The 20,563-nt window shown below is 40.7% G+C and overlaps 1 protein-coding gene across 2 annotated transcripts; it reads right to left on the bottom strand.

Annotated features, from left to right (window-relative positions):
- Positions 1–67: 67 nt before the first annotated feature.
- On the bottom strand, positions 68–19,841 carry LOC115210714 (phosphate carrier protein, mitochondrial). Of its 2 annotated transcripts, none has more exons than XM_029779411.2 (7): positions 19,699–19,841; positions 19,413–19,546; positions 15,266–15,570; positions 5,657–5,838; positions 4,239–4,411; positions 1,868–1,978; positions 68–579 (listed from the first exon to the last, which is right to left on the bottom strand). In XM_029779411.2, exons 2-7 carry the CDS (start codon positions 19,534–19,536, stop codon positions 419–421), a joined length of 1,056 nt encoding a protein of 351 aa, XP_029635271.1. In that variant the 5' UTR covers positions 19,537–19,546; positions 19,699–19,841; the 3' UTR covers positions 68–418. The 2 variants fall into 2 exon arrangements, with proteins under 2 accessions (XP_029635271.1, XP_036357601.1); XM_036501708.1 differs by having other exon boundaries at positions 19,413–19,548; positions 19,702–19,807.
- Positions 19,842–20,563: the final 722 nt, after the last annotated feature.

The following is a 20,563-nucleotide window of genomic DNA, read 5'->3' as shown; positions in this document are numbered from 1 at the left end:
GGGCTAGTTAACAACAACAACAACAACAACATCAACACACGGTTATGAGAAAAGATGAACAAAAAGATTAGTTAAGTTATATTTTATTTCACTAGTTCTGGTGTACATTGTACAATGTTGTTGCTTGCAGCTGGCTGAAGTGAAACATCACCACTGTTGCAGCTGCATCTACTGCAGTTTTTGCTGCAGTCACGAGTGGAGTGATCAGTGAAGATTAGCAACTTAAATATTGCTTCATGAATTGGTATTCTGCAAAAACGATCTCAAATAGCATTGTAACAGTTCAGTTGGGTTGCTGAACTTCTTTGCTAATTACTGATGGAACATTCCATCAACTTATGGACTAATCAACTGTTTATGGTCGTAGAGAGTGAAGGAGAGAGAAAAAACAGGAAGGATGTGTCATCAGTTCCTAAACTTATTCAACTATACCAAGTTTCTTCTTTAGACTTTCCGGCATTGATGGTGGTGGTGGTCGTGGAAGTCTAAACACTACTTTTACAGTGTCATAAATAAACCACTGCAGAGCTGTTAACGTACCAATCATGATAATACGGGGACCGAGTCCTTTCCACAGACCTATAACAAAAAAAAACAGCATTAGTAACAGCAGTCAGATAAAGGGGTTTTTTTTGTTAATATTTGAAATTTTCTCATTCATTAGATGGAGTATCTAGTTTGTAGTGGTGACCAGTAATCACAACTTTACATGAATGTATCACATACTAGCAGTATCGCCCGGCGTTGCTCAGGTTTGTAAGGGAAATAACTATAAAGCATTTTTAGAGAGTTATAGCCAAAAAATAGCAAAAAATTATGGTAAATTTTTTGAGAGTTAAAAAGGTCGAGTTGCGTCCCCTAGACAGTCTGTGGTTTGTGTTTCTGATTCTCGACCCCATGTCGAATTTATCGATTTTTTTCAGAACTGGGGGAACTTTTCAAAATTTTCTCTGCGTTAGTTTTGAATTATGACATTGGGCTATGTGTGTGTCAAGTTTCATCAGAATCGGTTGAAAGCCGTGGTCAGGGTGAGGGTACAACCTAACAGACACACAGATACGCACACAGACAAACTGCCGTTTATATATAGAGAGATTTTAAGTGTGGCACTGACCAGTGAATGCACAAACCAGATCAATGTCAGTTATTTATTTCAACCACACATCACTAACACATTTGTAAGAAATGTTCAGATACACAGGTATATCACAGATATGAAACTGTATGACATTCATGCCTTTTCTTAAGCTTATTGTTAAAATCATAACCAACAATCAAAAGCAGGTTATAGAGTCAACCAACTACAGCACTTAGCATATTTTATATTCATCATCATCATCATCATCGTTTAACGTCCGCTTTCCATGCTAGCATGGGTTGGACGGTTCAACTGGGGTCTGGGGAGCCCGAAGGCTGCACCAGGCCAGTCAGATCTGGCAGTGTTTCTACAGCTGGATGCCCTTCCTAACGCCAACCACTCCGAGAGTGTAGTGGGTGATTTTATGTGCCACCGACACAGGTGCCAGACGAGGCTGGCAGACGGCCACGCTCGGATGGTGTTTTTTATGTGCCACCGACACAGGTGCCAGACGAAGCTGGCGAACGGCCACGATCGGATGGTGTTTGTTACGTGCCCACAGCACGGAGGCCAGTCGATGCGGTACTGGCTACGGCCACGTTCGGATGGTTTTCTTATGTGCCACCGGCACTGGTACCATTAATAGTTTTAATGATTGTTTACCTTAGAGACACAAGACAGATGTGTTAAAACAATGTTCTATGAATGTGAACTGACTCATGAAATAATGAACATCTCATGCTTTATATTTATCTCAAGTAAAACAATCAATAAATACAATATACCAACCTGCAAATCCTAGTTCTTTAACAATGTCGCCCATGCCTTTCCCTTTAGCTTGGTTCAGTTTCGATACGAGTGTGTCGGCGGGGTGAGATACAATAGCACAGAATACACCAGCTGAAAAGAGAATAACAAAGTTTTAAATTGTAGGAAGACCAACATTTTAAATATTTAAATTTCTACTTTATAAGGTATCCAATTTTTCCCAGTTTTTCTACAATAAAAAAAATCTAAGCAGAGGACATTTAGCAATATTTAGTGAAATTGTGGAAATATTAAATTAGTCACTAAAAGAGTTAGAGAAGCCTAAATCTTTAGATGAAAATATTAAAAGAGCAGAACAAGCCATCTGGTTATGGATGTGGAAAAATAGTTCAAACTTGCACCAGAATATGGAGCAACAGATGCTTTTATTAATTAACCCTTTAGTGTTTGCATTATTCTGCCAAAATTAATCCTTTTTTATCCACATTGCTTTGAACTAATCCTGCATTATCTTATAGCATTGAGATTTTGATGAGGTAGCTGTTAATTTTTAAAACGACATTGTAGGGTAAGTGTGAGAGACCAGATCTGGCCAGTTTGAACATAAAACAGGCAGAATACTTTTGGCCAGATATGGCCGGTTTAACCCTTTCATTACCAACCCGGCTGAAACCGGCTCTGGCTCTGTTGTACAAATGTCTTGCTTTCATAAGTTCTGAATTAAAATCTTCCACCAAACCTTAGTGACAATTTGTGTTCCTAACACTAGTTTAATGATAACTAAGTTATTTTACTAGATTCTTTATTATATTTAAAGTAAATGAAAGAAACGCAGAGCATCTCCAAATAAATACAGTAACGAAAGGGTTAAAGGATAAATTAAAATGCAGGCTAATGGCTCATTAAAATGTTCAGGCTATATCCAAGTTAGGGTTAACAGCAGAATAAATGATTTAGCAAACAGGTGGATTTCCATTAGTATTTCAGTCTAACACTTCATTCAAGCCAATAAAGCAGCTCCCGTGAAAAATTGTAGCAAAATTTTTTCACTGCACAAATGATAGACTCTAGGTAAGGTTGTATAACAGTATTTATAACAGACTTATTGGGACAAGTGACAAATATACAATTGAACATGATCTGATACGCGTTTTAAAATAAGGATTTATTATACTCTTTTACTTGTTTCAGTCATTTGACTGCGGCCATGCTGGAGCACCGCCTTTAGTCGACAAATCGACTCCGGGACTTATTCTTTGTAAGCCCAGTACTTATTCTATCGGTCCCTTTTGCTGAACCGCTAAGTGATGGGGACGTAAACACACCAGCATCGGTTGTCAAGCAATGCTAGGGGGACAAACACATATATATATATATATATATATATATATATACGACAGGCTTCTTTCAGTTTCTGTCTACCAAATCCACTCACAAGGCATTGGTCGGCCCAGGGCTATAGCAGAAGACACTTGCCCAAGATGCCACGCAGTGGGACTGAACCCGGAACCATGTGGTTGGTAAGCAAGCTACTTACCACACAGCCACTCCGGCAACTTCAGATTAGTAGTCAAGTATTACAGAGATTAATCAATGTAAAAAATAATTGGACTGGTATAAATGTTTGTGCAAAACAGGCAGAGACATGCTGCATGAAGACTCTCTGAAATGTGTCTCTGACAGAGGTACACCAGGAGAGATTTAGGAGAAAATAATATCATATCTGAGACGCTTGAACTTCAGAGAAAAAGGCAACACAAAACTAATACTCATGGAATGTTGTATTGCAGACCTGTAACGATCTATCCCAGCATAGACAGCCAGGTGAATGTGCAGAGTGTTTTACAGAGACCATCTAAGTTAGTCGCACAAGGACAGGCTGTAATTTGTCTTTTACAAGACATTGCATTAAAACTTTAGACACCCAGATATTTTCAAAGATATGGTATGGAAGCACTCCGTCGGTTACGACGAGGGTTCCGGTTGATCCGAATCAACGGAACAGCCTGCTCGTGAAATTAACGTGCAAGTGGCTGAGCACTCCACAGACACGTGTACCCTTAACGTAGTTCTCGGGGATATTCAGCGTGACACAGAGAGTGACAAGGCCGGCCCTTTGAAATACAGGTACAACAGAAACAGGAAGTAAGAGTGAGAGAAAGTTGTGGTGAAAGAGTACAGCAGGGATCACCACCATCCCCTGCCGGAGCCTCGTGGAGCTTTTAGGTGTTTTCGCTCAATAAACACTCACAACGCCCGGTCTGGGAATCGAAACCGCGATCCTATGACCGCGAGTCCGCTGCCCTTACCACTGGGCCATTGCGCCTCCTTTCAAAGATATAACTGACATGCAACATGACAGACTACCAGAGGAAGCATGATAAAAACTTACCGATATAACCAGCAGCAAATGTGACAACTAACTGCTCTGGTTTGGAACATTCAGCACGAGGCTTAGGTACAACGTTACTGTACAAAAATTCAACGGTTCTTTCAAAACAAGCGAACTTCATCATTGTGTAAGGAATTTGTCGTCCCCACAATGGAACAATACCTTTATAGAAACTAGAAAAAATAAAAATAAAGAACAATATTAAATGTAGAATATCAATCTGTTGAATGATGTGTTTTGGGATACAACAGTAGTCATAGATGTGAAAGAAGGATTTTTTGTGGGTTTCACTTGCACTAGAGTATTACAAAAAATAATCACAAGCAATTACACAAATAGAAAAAAAACCATTTGACTAGTATTCAATTAGTGTAGCAAGTATGAGAGACAACTACAGAGTAATTAACCCATTAACATTTAACCAGCCATATCCAACCCTATCATCATCATCGTTTAACGCCCGTTCTCCATGCTAGCATGGGTTGGACGGTTCGACCGGGAATCTGGGAAGCCAGGGGTTGCACCAGGCTCCAGTCTTATCTGGCAATGTTTCTACAGCTGGATGCCCTTCCTAACGCCAACCACTCCGTGAGTGTAGTGGGTGCTTTTTACGTGCCAGGCGAGGCTGGCAACGGCCACGGTCGGATTGGTGCATTTTATGTGCCACCGGCACGGAAGCCAGTCAAGGCGGCACTGGCATCGGCCACGATTCGGATAGTGCTTTTTACGTACCACCAGTCCAGGGGTCCTGGCTTCTGCCGGGTGCCAGTCATAGGATTGGTTCAATTTCGATTAATCCTCTGATTAATTCAAAACAATGTGAATAAATAAACATTACATTTGATAGCATTACAATGTTAAAGGCTTAATATACTGTTGGAAGACTCACTAAGAATGTGTACAATATTGTACAGGAGTTGTACAAATTTGCAAGATCTAAGGAATAATTAGCTGAGAGAAAGTTTTAAAATTTGCTCACAAAATCCACTCACAAGGCATTGGTCGGCCCGGGGCTATAGCAGAAGATACTTGCCCAAGGTGCCACGCAGTGGAACTGAACCCGGAACCATGTGGTTGGTTAGCAAGCTACTTACCACACAGCCACTCCTGCGCGTATGTGACAGATTTTGCTTTTTTATTTTCCTACAAATGTAATTCTTAATTTTTATCTATAGAAATGTTTACAAAGATCATGTTTATTGTAAATGTTATCTGTTCATCAAAATTCTAATCTAAAATGCCATTTTCACAACAGAAATGAGAATGAAATTTTCTTAACACATGAAACCTATGTACCACCAGTGGTTCATTACAAACATTACACAACTGTCAGTAACAGGCCATGGCAGTTAACATGTTAAAGTATTTAACTCTCAAATGATGTAAACATGTACAATGCTGGAAAAAGGGTTTCTCACCTAGACATGCCTTCTTCCTTGATCATTTTTGGAATACATTCTCTCAAAGTATTAGCATAACCTGCAGATGTCTGAATCTTCACTTTGGCTGCTTCCATAGGGCAGAGAAGAATATCAGCAAAGAATTCAGCGGATGCACTGGCAGCTAAATATAGAGATGTCCGCCATAAAAAGGTATTTTCCTACAACATACAACAGAGTGAAAGGGTCAGAAACAAATATGTTGAAATAGTTTAAAAAGAAATAATAATAATAATAAACACCATTAGAAATTAAATATATTTTAAGAAAAAGTGAAAAAAAAAAACATTTAAGAAAAATGCATTTGAACCTTATCATGACAATATTTCTTATGACTAGACTATGTCTTAGTTTTCAACATAACAAAGAATTGGTAGTGGATTTACTAAAAGACCTGTAGCTACTAGATAATGTAGTTCTGGACATATCCAGGAAAAAAAGCATGATTACACCAGAATGTTTAACCCTTTAGCATTTAAACCGGCCATATCCGGCCAAAAGTATTCTGCCTGTTTTATGTTCAAACTTGCCAGATCTGGTCTCTCATACCAGCCCTACAATATTGCTTTAAAAATTAACAGCTACCTCATCAAAATCTCATAGCTACAAGATAATGCATGATTAGCTCAAAACAATGTGGATAAAAAAGGATTAACTTTGGCAGAATAATGCAAACACTAAAGGGTTAAACATAGAGCTGGTGGATAAGGTAAAGCTTACTTTTCAACTAAAGGAGCAGTCTAAAATTAGAGCAAGGACTTTTGGTCAACTCATATTTCAAATGTCAAAAGTTCAGATTTTAATGTGGAAACTGCTTCAATGATATTGATCAGCAATCCACAACCAACTGGGTTCGTACAACATGTGAGATTTAAATAACAGCTTCACAAGCCTGTATATTATAACCAGCCATTACCAAGTGGCTCCTCTAACAATTGCTAATCATTGGTTCTATTCTGGATAATCAATGCTAGTAAATGCTGTATCATTAACAATTCTGAACTGATGTAATTACATCTACAGAAGAATTTAACCTATAATCTTTCTTTTTAAACTGCAGTTTCTCAATGTTAATGAGTAATATATCATCATCATCGTTTAACGTCCGTTTTCTGCGCTAGCACGGGTTGGACGGTTCGACCGGGGTCTGGGGAGCCAGGGGCTGCTCCAGGTTCCAGTCTGATCTGGCAGTGTTTCTACAGCCGGATGCCCTTCCTAACGCCAACCACTCCGTGAGTGTAGTGGGTGCTTTTTACGTGCCACCTGCTGTATATATATATATATATATATATATACACACACACACACCACACAGATATATGTATATAGGTGCAGGCATGGTTATGTGGTAAGAAGCTTGCTTCCCAACCACATGGTTCCAGGTTCAGTCCCACTGTGTGGCAACTTGGGCAAGTGTCTTCTATAGCTTCGAGCTGACCAAAGCCTGTCTTGTGAAACTGAAAGAAGACCATCTCATATCATCATCATCATCATCGTTTAACGTCCGTTTTCCGCGCTAGCACGGGTTGGACGGTTCAACTGGGGTCTGGGAAGCCAGGGGCCGCTCCAGGCTCCAGTCTGATTTGGCAGAGTTTCTACGGCTGGATGCCCTTCCTAACGCCAACCACTCCGTGAGTGGATTGGGTGCTTTTTACGTGCCACCTGCACAGGGGCCGGGGGGTCCGGCATTGGTCGCGATCGGTTCGAGCTTTTAACGTGCCAGCGGCACGGGGGCAACTGGGTCCGGGGTACTTTGAATGGGTAGGGGGTATGTGGAATTGCTGCAGAAAGCAGCCCGGGTCTTTGCAGTCACAGCATATCTCCAGAGATCTCGGTCTTTCGCCATTGCCTCAGTGAGGCCCAATGCTCTGAGGTCATGCTTGACTACCTCATCCCATGTCTTCCTGGGTCTACCTCTCCCCCTGATACCTTCAACTGTTTGGGAGTGGCACTTCTTCACACATCTCTCTTCATCCATCCGCAGCACATGACCATACCATCGCAAGCGTCGCTCTTGCACACCACATCTGATGCTTCTTATATCCAGCATTTCTCTTAGGATGCTTACACTCTGTCTTGCATGCACACTGACACTACACATCCAGCGGATCATGCTAGCTTCATTTCTTTCAAGTCTACACATGTCCTCTGCAGTCACTGCCCATGTTTCATTACCGTGAAGCATGGCAGTTCGCACACATGCATCATACAATCTACCTTTCGCTCTGAGGGAGAGACCTTTTGTTGCCAGTAGGGGTAGGAGCTTTCTGAACTTTGCCCAGGCTATTCGTATTCTAGTGGTGATACTTTCTGTGCATCCACCTCCGCTACTAACTTGGTCACCCAGGTAGCGGAAACTATCAACTACTTCTAGTTTCTCTCCCTGGAGTGTGATGGAATCTGTTTTCTGAGTGTCTGTTGTGTCTATTGTCCCTGTGCATCTGCCGCACATGAAAGCTATCTTATCTGTTAATTTCCCTTTAATGTTGCTGCACCTCTTATGTGTCCATAACTTACATTGGGTGCATCTTATGGAGTTTCTACCTGTACCTTTCCTACAGATTGAGCAGGGCCACCTACCCGAGGGGGTGTGTGCTGAGTACCTCTTGCTGCTTACTAATACTTTGGTCTTTGCTACATTTATTCTAAGGCCTTTTGATTCCAACCCTTGCTTCCACACCGAAATTTCTCTTCTAGTTCCGGTAGTGATTCTGCTATGAGAGCTAGGTCATCGGCATAGAGGAGCTCCCAGGGGCATCCCGTTTTGAATTCCTCTGTTATTGCCTGAAGGACTATGATGAATAAAAGGGGACTGAGGGCTGAGCCCTGGTGCACACCTACTTCTACCCGGAATTCTTCACTATATTCGTTGCCAATCCTAACCTTGCTGACAGTCTCTCTGTATAGAGCCTGTACAGCCCTTATTAGCCATTCTTCAATCTCCAGTTTCCGCATCGACCACCAGATGAGGGAACGGGGAACCCTGTCAAAGGCTTTCTCCAAGTCTACAAAAGCTATGTAGAGGGGTTTATCTTTAGCTAGGTACTTCTCCTGCAGTTGTCGGACCAGGAATATAGCATCAGTGGTGCTTCTACCTGGTACAAAACCGAACTGCATTTCATCTAAACAAATTCTCTCCCTAATGAGATGGGTTATGACCTTCTCTGAGACCTTAATCACCTGGTCCAACAGTTTGATACCTCTGTAGTTATTTCTATCTAGAGCATCACCCTTACCCTTGTAGCAGTTGACTATGGTGCTGCTGCACCAGTCATTGGGTATGACTCCATTGTGAACTACCTGGTTTACAATGCGGGTGACTATGGCATAGCCCACATAGCCAGCTGTTTTAAGCATCTCAGCAGTGATTCCTGATAGGCCAGGGGCTTTGCCTGGTTTCATTAAGGATATGAAACCAGGCAAAGCCCTTGGCCTATCAGGAATCACTGCTGAGATGCTTAAAACAGCTGGCTATGTGGGCTATGCCATAGTCACCCGCATTGTAAACCAGGTAGTTCACAATGGAGTCATACCCAATGACTGGTGCAGCAGCACCATATATATATATATATATATATACACAGTGTTGGAGTGGTTGGCGTTAGGAAGGGCATCCAGCTGTAGAAACACTGCCAGATCTGAGTGGCCTGGTGCAGCTTTCGGGCTCCCCAGACCCCAGTTGAACCGTCCAACCCATGCTAGCATGGAAAGCGGACGTTAAATGATGATGATGATGATGATGATGACACACACACACACCTGTATATATGTGTGTGTTTGTCCCCGAACACTGCTTGACAGCCCATGTTTGTGCCCCATTAACTTAGTGGATCAGTAAAAGAGTTTAATAGAATAAGTACTAGGCTCAAAAAAAGAAATACTGGGTTTCATTCAAGGTGGTGCCCCACCATGGCTTCAGTCTAATGATGAAACAAGATGTGTACATATATATATATATATATATATATACCCTTTTGTCTCAGTTACTTGATTGTGGCCATGCTAGAGAATCATCTTTAGTTAAACAAGCTGACCCCCAGGACTTATTCTTTGTAAGCCTACCAGTCTCTTTTGCCGAACCACAAACACACCAACATCGGTCGTCAAGTGATGGTGGGGGGAAGGGGAACAAACACAAATTTACACACACATGACAGGCTTCTTTCAGTTTCCGTCTACCAAATCCACTCACAAGGCTTTGGTCAGCCTGAGGCTATAGTAGAAGACACTTGCCCAAGGTGCCACGCAGTGGGACCGAACCTGGAACCATATGGTTGGTAAGCAAGCTACTTACCACACAGCCACTCCTGTGCAATATAGAAAAAAAAAAAAGAGATGACAGAGGAATAACAGATTATCAAACTTCATTAGCTTACAACTGTTTCCACTATAAGATACAATGGACTTAGTTGGGTGCCTGAGTAACACCTCACAGCTTCATCAGAGCTTTAAACATGAAGTGCAATTTATTTAAATTGATATATACACACATACATATATGTGTGTACACTTGCAAAGAGCCTTAAAGTTAACTTAGCAAAGATCTAAGTTCTAGTAAGCAGAAAAACAAATAAGCCACTTATCCTTCCAGGAAAATGGACCTATTGAATACGTAGAAAAGGTTTTGGTAGATATTTGCATACAGTATACCCAGTGTAGATTGTGGACACACAAGGTATATTGGAATTACAGGAAGATTAATAAAGAATATAGCCGTCTGGCACCTGTGTCGGTGGCACATAAAAAACACCACCCGAGCGTGGCCGTCTGCCACCTGTGCTGGTGGCACATAAAAAACACCATCCGAGCGTGGCCGTTCGCCAGCCTCGTTTGGCACCTGTGTCGGTGGCACATAAAATCACCCACTACACTCTCGGAGTGGTTGGTGTTAGGAAGGGCATCCAGCTGTAGAAACGCTGCCAGATCTGACTGGCCTGGTGCAGCCTTCGGGCTCCCCAGACCCCAGTTGAACCGTCCAACCCATGCTAGCATGGAAAGCGGACGTTAAACGATGATGATGATGATGATAGGCTTTGACTGTGGAAAATGCACAGGAGCAATAAACAATAAGAACACAAGAAATAGATTTTCCTGAATGTCAAATAGAAACGGTCTATCACCTCAAACAAACCTAAGTAGGGACCGAATTAGCAGTGGGGGAGGATGTTCTGAAAGCAGTCACTGATAAGGTTTAAAGAGCTGTAATCTCCATTGGTAACATAATGCCTTGCTCTCAGAGAGAAAGCCAGATTGTATGATGCTTGTGTACAAACAGCAATGCAACATGGTTTAGTGAAATGCAGATGACATATGAAGGCCAGAGAATAATGAAGCTAACATGCTCCACTGGATGTGCAATGCCAGTGTCCATGTATGACAAAGTGCAAATGTGTTGAGAGAAAACTGGATATAATAGGCACAAGATGTAGCGTGAAAGAGATGACTGCACTGGTATGGTCATGATGCACATGTGGACAGCTGCGTAAAGTGCCAATCACTAAACATGGAAGGAACCCTCGGAAGAGGGAGACCCAAGAAGGTGTGGAATCATCATCATCATTTAGCGTCCGTTTTCCATGCTAGCATGGGTTGGACGGTTCAACTGGGGTCTGGGAAGCTGGAAGGCTTCATCAGGCCCAGTCAGATCTGGCAGTGTTTCTATGGCTGGATGCCCTTCCTAACGCCAACCACTCCGTGAGTGTAGTGGGTGCTTTTTATGTGCCACCCGCACAGGTGCCAGACAGAGCTGGTGTGGAATGAAGTAGAAAAGAATAATCACTGGATGTTGAGTCTCACAGAGATAACAAAGGAATGCGCTTGAAAAGACCCATCCATCACAGCAAAATTGGATCATTTATGCCTATGCCTCTGCACTAAATCTCTTCTTGACAAGTCTTTCTCCAAGAACTCATCTTTCTTAACACCCTCCTTTCCATCACTCAGCTGCAGTAGTTAGATGAGGGACAGCAGACATTTCTTTCCTCATGTCTTTTATGCTCCAAATCATTCCCTGAAACCATTTCCTTTGTTTCCTACTTTCTCAGTATCATCCTTTACAATTTCCACTGAATACCCCTATCACTCTTTTACTCTTTTACTTGTTTCAGTCATTTGACTGCGGCCATGCTGGAGCACCGCCTTTAGTCGAGCAAATCGACCCCGGGACTTTTTCTTTGTAAGCCCAGTACTTATTCAATCGGTCTCTTTTGCCGAACCGCTAAGTGACGGGGACGTAAACGCACCAGCATCGGTTGTCAAGCAATGCTAGGGGGACAAACACAGACACACAAACACACACATACATACATACATATATATACATATATACGACAGGCTTCTTTCAGTTTCCGTCTACCAAATCCACTCACAAGGCATTGGTCGGCCCAGGGCTATAGCAGAAGACACTTGCCCAAGATGCCACGCAGTGGGACTGAACCCGGAACCATGTGGTTGGTTAGCAAGCTACTTACCACACAGCCACTCCTGCGCTTTTTTCCTGTATGTCCCATCTGCAATAGGCAACCTTAATGACCTGTATTCATCTCCCACTATTTCCACCTCTCTATACCTCTGACCTCATCCCAGGCACTGTACATCTCTCACACGACCCACACTTCATATCACTTGTGCTGCCTCTTATTGCTTCCACCTTCCCCATGCATGCAAGACATGTTTGCCATTCACTTCCACCTCCATCTCTAACCATCTGCTACTCTGCTTTCACACACTTGTGAACTTACCTACCCATTCATCTCCAATCATCCAAAACACTTCTCTTATATTCTACTGCAAAACAGTTTCTGTCCCTCTATCCTATTTTAACCTCTCGTTACCTAGCATAAAGCCTCTCACAATACTATATACCCCTGGTTGGCATCAGGAAGGGTATCCAGACAAAGAAACCAAACCAAAGCAGACACTGGAACTTGGCACAGTTCACTGGCTCATTATCACTTGCTGAACCATTCAACCCATGCCATCATGGAAGACAGACACTAACCCATTAGCATTTAATCCAGCCCAAATATTTGACTTGTTTCATGCTAAAACTGACCAGATCCAACCTCTCACATGTACCCTACAATGTCATTCTGAAAATAATCACGTAATCAAAATCTTGAAGCTACATGATTAATTCAGAACAATGTGAATGAATAAGGAGCTACATTTGACAAAGAAATCTGAATGTTAAAGGGTTAAAAAATGATAGATATGTCCACCACAGCAGAATTGATCCCAATGCTGGTGTCACATAAATAGCACCCAATACACTCAGTTGAGTGGCTGGCGTTAGGAAGGGCGCGGGCCATAAAAACCAAAACAGACAATTAGAGTCTGGTGCAGCCCTCGACCGTACCAGCTCCAGTCAGACCATCCAATGCATGCCAGCGTGGAAAACGGATGCTAAATGACGACAAGATGCAGCAGAAGTAACACCTTTTTTTATTAATTTTTAGTTTTCTACTGTATCATTTTTTTTTTTAAAGTTTTATATAATTTTCTATGTGTTACAAGGTCCTGCCACAATTGTAGAAAAGGTGTAGGTAGAAAGTCTGTAAAATGTACCCAATGCAAGTTATGGACATATAAGAGACGCAGCAATATCAGATGAAGGTTAACAGGGGATATAGTCAGTATGTGTGGCAGATGTACAGATACAATCAACACTAGAAATGTACAGAAAATAGAATCCATCAAATGCCAGGGAGGATACCAAGTAGTTGATAGCTTCTGTTATCTAGGTGACCAAGTCAGCATCAGGAGGTAAGCGCTCCATAAGTGTAATTGCTAGATTGGGCAAAGTTCAGAGAGCTATCCTTCCTGGTAATAAAGGGCCTCTCTCTCTCTCTCTCAGAGTGAAAGGCAAACTGTATGATGCCTTTGTGTGAACAGCCATGCTACATGGCAGTGAAACGTGGGCTGTGACCATAGAGGACATGTGAGGGCTTGACAGAAATGAAGCTAGTATGTTTTGCTGGATATGCAACATCAGTGTGCAGGTACAACACAGTGGTAGCATCAAGAGGAAAACTGGGTACAACAGGGATCAGATATGGTCTGCAAGAGAGACTGCACTGGTACGGTCATGTGATACAGCTGTGTAAAGAAGTGCCAATCACTAACTGTGAAGACGTATACCCATGAAGACAAGGGACAAGGTGTTGAAACATGATCTTCAAATGTTAGGGGCCTCATGGAGGCAATGAGAAATGACCAAGACCTTTGGCAATATGCTGTACTTAAAACTCAGTAAGTGAAATTGTAGCCGTGGTTGATACCACTCTCATTACACTTATGGAGTGGTTGATGTAGGGAAGAATATCCAGCTTACCAGTTCCAGTCAAACCATCTGACCCATACCAGTAGGGAAAGTGGGTGTTAAACGATGATTTACTTTCAGCAAATTTAAACTACAGCAATTTTTGTCCAATAAAAGTTAATAAATAAAAAAAAGTATTACTTTTGCTACACCCTGTATGTATGTATGTGTGTGTGTGTGTGTGTGTGTGTGTATGTAATGTAAGCCCTGGGTTGAGTCGGGGTTAACCTCAGTAAATAAGGTACTCAATACATTGCAGAGTAAATCAATTTATTTTATAGAAGGAGCTTCTACAGGACTAGAAGGAGCTTTGAATGAAACAGTACTAGTCCTGTAGAAGCTCCTTCTATAAAATAAATATATATATATATATATATATACATACACACACATATACACACTTCCATATTTATTTGGATTGGATGCAAATTTTCTAAAGCTGGATATCCTTTCTGTCAGCAACCTTCAGTTTCCAACAAAGATATTTCTCCAAGGCCAGACATGTTTTCACAGAAGGACAAATGAAGGGCACCTTTTCTAAAATGGTGATGCTCATTTACAATTATCACATCAAGACAAAAAAACTAACACATCCACCTACACACAACAACTCTAACTTTTGGTAAAATACCAACTTTTGTTAAAATCAATGCTCCATGAAATAATACACAACAGGTATGGCTGTATGGTAAGAAACTTGCTTCCGGGTTCAATTCCACTATGAAGCACCTTGGGCAGGTGTCTTCTCTAGTCTCGGGCTGACCAAAGTCTTGAGTGGTTGTGGTATACGGAAACCAAAAAAAACCTGTCATTTATATATATATATTTGTCTGTGTTTGTCCCCCACCATCGCTTGAAAACCGATATTGATGTGCTTACATCCTCATAACTTAGTGGTTTGGCAAAAGAGACCGATAGAATAAGTACTAGGCTTATAAAGAATAAGTCTTGGGATCAATTTGTTTGACTAAAGGCAGTGCTCCAGCATGATCGCAGTCAAATGACTGAAACAAGTAAAAGAGTAATATTTCCAATAGGACATCCGATGAGGTGTAACTAAGATGGCACCTGGTAGACAATAATACGGGGAGAGAATCACAACAGCTAGTTAGTCATAAGTATGATATCTGGTAGAAACATATCGATGACATCTAGTGAATAACAGCCAATGGTGACATCTGGTAAGATATAACTATTGTGGCAATTAGTGAGAGATTAAGTAAAACTTAATAGTTTTATGTAATAGAGAGAACTAAGAATAAACTTACTTCACCGAGTAGATTACTATATGTTATTTTGAAGACTTCATAGAAACCAAACTTCCCAAGACCTTGCAAAGAATATCCGATGAATGTAGGAGCCCATCCTCGAGTTAAACCAGCTTTTCCATCTTCTTTGATAGTAACTTTAAAACCACTGAAAATGTTGCCATACTTTGCAGGATCAACCTGGATTCGACATTTTACCAGATCCAAAGGAACAACAGCAGTGTGTGTAATACCACAACTCAAAATACCACCAAATCCACACAAAGCATAATATTTGGCAGAACCATATTCACAGCTGGTGGTTTCTGAAAGAGAAACAAATATTAGTTTTAACAGGATTGTCATGAGAAATACAGTGAGAGATAGTATAATTGTTAGAGATATAACAAAGCTAATCCTATGCAGAGGATATCACTCTTGTTAATAGATAATTTTTAATACATTCAAAATAATAAACTATTTCTAGTCAATAAATCAATAGCAAATATAAAGTACCTCACTAAGCTTTGGAAAAAAATTTTTTAAATAAAAATGTTAATTTTATATAAATGAGGATGACTAAAAGAGGCACTAATCTGTTAAATATCATAAACGTCTTATGTTAATATGGCTAAGATGAGAACTGATTTTGAGGCAGAATTAACTGGCCAGATGCTCTTCCTGTTGCCAACTTTCACAAGGTTTTTATATTCCATAGGTCTTCCAAAGTGCAGATTGACTGGTCATAATGCCGAGAGTACCACCACACTCAAGCAGTGTGATAAGCAAAATTTCAACATTAGCACTTCATCTATACATACGCATCTCTCTTTCTCTCTCATATATAAGTGGAGGCGCAATGGCCCAGTGGTTAGAGCAGTGGACTTGCAGCCGTAGGATCGTGGTTTCGATTTCCAGACCGGGCGTTGTTTGTGTTTATTGAGCGAAAACACCTAAAGTTCCACGAGGCTCCAGCAGGGGGTGGTGGCAAACCCTGCTGTACTCTTTCACCACAACTTTCTTCTTTCTGTAGCACCTGTATTTAAAAGGGCCAGCCTTGTCACACTGAATCTCCCCGAGAACTACGTTAAGGGTACACGTGTCTGTGGAGGGCTCAGCTGCTTGCACGTTAATTCCACGAGCAGGTTGTTCCATTGATCGGATCAACTGGAACCGGAGTACCATGATATATAAAAACACACACACACTCCTGTCTATAGACACAGAGATACATACAACAGGTTTAAAACGGTTTACATCTACCAAATTAACCCGTCAGACATTGACCAACCCAGGGTGATAGTAAAAGGCATTTGCTCAAGGGGCCATGCAGCAGAGTGACTAAACCTGAAACCATGCGGTTTTCTTTTTAATTCTAGATTTCAAATGGAATAAAGATTTGCTCGGCAGTAGTTGATATAACATGAATTGAGACAAATCACCAACCCTCTAGATAAGCAGCTACCAGAGAAATAATCAGATGACCCTATAACACTAGAATAGCAAGAAAACCCACCTAAAGTACCAACACCACAGGTCCGACATGGGCTGTCGCTCTTGACAATCTATTTAGGAGCAAAATTGTTAAAATGACCTTAAAGAATTATACACAGAGGGTGATCGCTTAATGTTGTTTGTACATAGTGGTCTTTCGAAGTATATTAGAGGAATACTCCAGAGATATCCGAGATAGAGTTTTTAAAAAAATTGTAAGCAATATAAAGGGTAAAGGTATCAAGAATACACAAGATAAATACTGAAGGAGGTCAACTTGGTGTCAAAAACTGAATCATGAATTTACTGTATACAGTAACTCGTGATTGAGTTATGTAATGATAATAGCTCTCAGATCGTACCGAGGTCCCATCCCAAAATCAGAGAGATCTATGAAAAGAATTTATTATCAGTTATTAAAGATTAACGAAAAAAATGTATATTTATTTAGTTGAAAATGTCCTTTATGTATTCAGTTTAAAGGACAGACCAAACAGCACGGGTTTCTTAATTGACACCACATGTCTTCATCGAAGGGACTTGGTGAAGTCATTCTTTGTACGCTAAACATAATTGAGAAATTGTACATATTTCCCAAATGTTTTCAGCCGTTTTGATGTAAAGATCAGTTAATGGGTGCATGGGCAATCTTTCGTCTCTAGTAGACCTTTCCGTCGATTTCCGTAAAAAAAATTTTTTTTTTTTACATATGGGCTTGCGGGAACTTTTGAAGTAATGAGAGCGAAAGAGACTAAGAGAAAGCGATTTTATGACGAGGGAAGTTCTTTTGAAGTTACCGAAGCATTGATGTACATGTGTGTGTTTGTGTTTGATGGGGTGTGGGAGACAAACAGTATGTTGTGTAAGTGAAGTGCTTCTGTTAGTGTGTGTGAAGAGACAGAGTAATGTGTGAAAGAAAGAGATAACTGAAATTTTTTACTCGGTGCATGTGTATATGTATGTATATTACTTCAAAAGTTCCCGCAAGCCCATATGTAAAGGAAAAAAATTTTTTTTACGGAGATCGACGGAAAGGTCTACTAGAGACGAAAGATCGCCGGTACATGAAATTCTAAATCATTAGTGATGTTCACAATTACAATATAAATTCATTGTCGATGATGTCCACTGAAAAACAATTCACGGATTTACACGTACACGGCAAATGACATAAAAGGTTTTTAAAAAATAAATTAAAAAATTTCCATAATTAGTTGTCGATTTCCAATGCTTTTATTACCTCCCCCTGATTTTGGAATCTCGCTATCGATACATGAAAACAGATCGAAGCAACCTGAAGACATCTATTTTCAGGACTTAAAACATAACAGTACATACATTATTTTTTTTTTGGCAGAAATAAACCAGAAAAGGCATCGACCGAAACTGGAGACGGACAGGGTCCTCTTTTTTTTTTTTTTTTTTGTAAATGAAATAGCTGAGATTATACTCAAGAGACAGGAATTTGATTAAGAAAACGTTTGTATTATGTAACAACCTAACCTACTTCACATTTGTGGGAGACATACTTCAGTGATACGATAACGTGAATGTCAGGGAAAGTGAGACTACAATAGACAAAGATCAGAAATAAGGACAAACAAACACACAACAGTTTAAACAGTGATTGAAGGAAGGTGTTATTTAGACAACTTATCACACACTACGAGTAAGATTTCAACTTTGTCGCATTAAAGTAATTCTCAAGGACATCTGAAGTGATAAAAGCCGGATTAGTAGACGAACTTGCGTATTATGTGTATTAGTGTAAAGTATGTGTACAACAGGGTTGGAAAAGATCAGTCGGTGTCCTTCAAAGAACATGAATAGTTACCACCTGTCAAGTCGGCATTCATATTTATTTCTTTACTACCCACAAGGGGCTAAACACAGAGGGGACAAACAAGGACAGACAAACGGATTAAGTCGATTATATCGACTCCAGTGCGTAACTGGTACTTTATTTATCGACCCCGAAAGGATGAAAGGCAAAGTCGACCTCGGCGGAATTTGAATTCGGAACGTAAGCTTCTATAATAATGATTTTTAAGACGTAAAACTGCGAACTTAGTCAATACAATAACTGACAGATATTTAATTGGTCCCGGAAAGCTGAAAGGCTAGATCGAACGTCGGATGATTCCAAGAGTGGACGTAACCTCTATCTCGGGAGTTTAAGCAAAAGACAAGGTCATGCTACATCAACAACGGTTTCACATCTTCGCCAGTTTATTACATCATTAACTTGTATTGACGCATCTCGAGACAAGGAACCGAACATTATATATACAGCTTTAGCTTACATGTAATAAAGATGAGGGGAAATTAGTGAAAATAGGAAGGGGAAATATCTGTGACAGGTCATTTTTGACAGGAGTGGCCGAACAGCCTTCGTCGAAGGAAGGAAGAAAATTTTCGATTGCCTCGATCGACCTAACCACGAGCTTAAGTAAGGTCGGCAAAATAAGAGACATCAAACAAGAAAACAAGTAGAATGTCACGAAACAATTGTCGATGTTTTAATAAGAGTCACAATGGCCTTCGTTCGACCTCCACGTGAAGAATATCGAGACGGAAAATGAAATGACAAGTTATGGTAATTATTTCTTTTGTGGTATAATAATAGCAGAGGTGCTGGTTGATGGATGTTGTATTAGGATGTATGATAACTCACCTGCTGCATTGGCTGCCGCTATTGTCCGAGTTTCATTGACAGGCAGCAAGCTTTCGCACTTGGCATAGAACGGATTGCTGAACGGTGGGTTCACCTTGGCTGCCTTTATAAGAGACTCGAACATTTTTGAAAGCCTGAAACACGGGGGAAAAAACAGCGAATTATAAGCATTTGACAATAAAGATCGTTGTGGCGATTCTTTAAGTCTCGATATTTAAGTGAATAAATAAATATGATCGATAATGGAAGGTGAAATAAGAAGAGGAACGAGAGAAAGCGAACCAACCTCCCGGTGACTGCGATGCAAGATGGCGCTGAAAGGGGGAGGATGGAAGATACCGATCACGTGAACACTTATTATCCTTCTGATTGGCTGACGTTCGTTAAAGTACTCACAGCCGGTCAATAAAGACAAACCACTTACTCTTGGTTAAGTTACGTTGCGCGCAGGTTATTCTCTCACCTACGTTTAACTGGGATAGTAACTTATTACACACACACACGCACGCCCCAGTTATACCGAACTTCCGTGAAGATTTCTTTTCCTGATATAAACCGTAACAGGCTTGCAAAACAAAAAAAATGTAGTTCTTCAGAAGTAACTCTGTGGCTTATGAACTTTGGTGCGGTAAAACATCGGACAAAAAGATGTGCGGTATTTAACCACGTTCTGAGTTCAAATTCCGCCGAGGTCGACTTTGCCTTTCATCCTTTCGGGGGTCGATAAATTAAGTAACCAGTTACGCACTGGGGTCGAAGTAATCGACTTAATACCTATGTCTGTCCTTGTTTGTCCGCTCTGTGTCTAGCCCCTTGTGGGTAATAAAGAAATAGGTATTTAACCACGGCTCTTTGAAGTTGGTTGAATATCGCCGAGGGCAACAAACTTTTGTCCTTCCAGAGTAGATAAACTAAGTAACTGGTGTTCGTATAATACGTTCCCCCAAATTCGAAGTCCCATGTCTCAGGAAGAAATTACCATTAATTTACCACAAAATTTTAATATCAATTTCTTTATTGCCCACCGGGGGCCAAACAGAAATGGACAGAACAACTGATGGGATCAGTGAAGCGATATGATTTTACATATAATGTGACTTTAAAAATGTACATACACTATATAAAAATCAAATAGAATTAACAAAATTTTA

The sequence above is a fragment of the Octopus sinensis genome, linkage group LG4 (assembly GCF_006345805.1).
Source record: "Octopus sinensis linkage group LG4, ASM634580v1, whole genome shotgun sequence".
Taxonomy (NCBI): Eukaryota; Metazoa; Mollusca; class Cephalopoda; order Octopoda; family Octopodidae; genus Octopus; species Octopus sinensis.
This window is presented reverse-complemented; position numbering and strand designations above follow the sequence as displayed.

What these genes read in the sequence shown, in the direction of transcription:
- LOC115210714 (XM_029779411.2), bottom strand. Translation starts at nt 19,536, where the DNA reads ATGTTCGAGTCTCTTATAAAGGCAGCCAAGGTGAACCCACCGTTCAGC. An exon ending in ATTTGCTGCTGGTTATATCG is followed by an intron (nt 1,979 to 4,238) that starts GTAAGTTTTTAT and finishes TTCTCTTTTCAG; the next exon opens with CTGGTGTATTCTGTGCTATT. An exon ending in TAAAGAACTAGGATTTGCAG is followed by an intron (nt 580 to 1,867) that starts GTTGGTATATTG and finishes TTTTTGTTATAG; the next exon opens with GTCTGTGGAAAGGACTCGGT.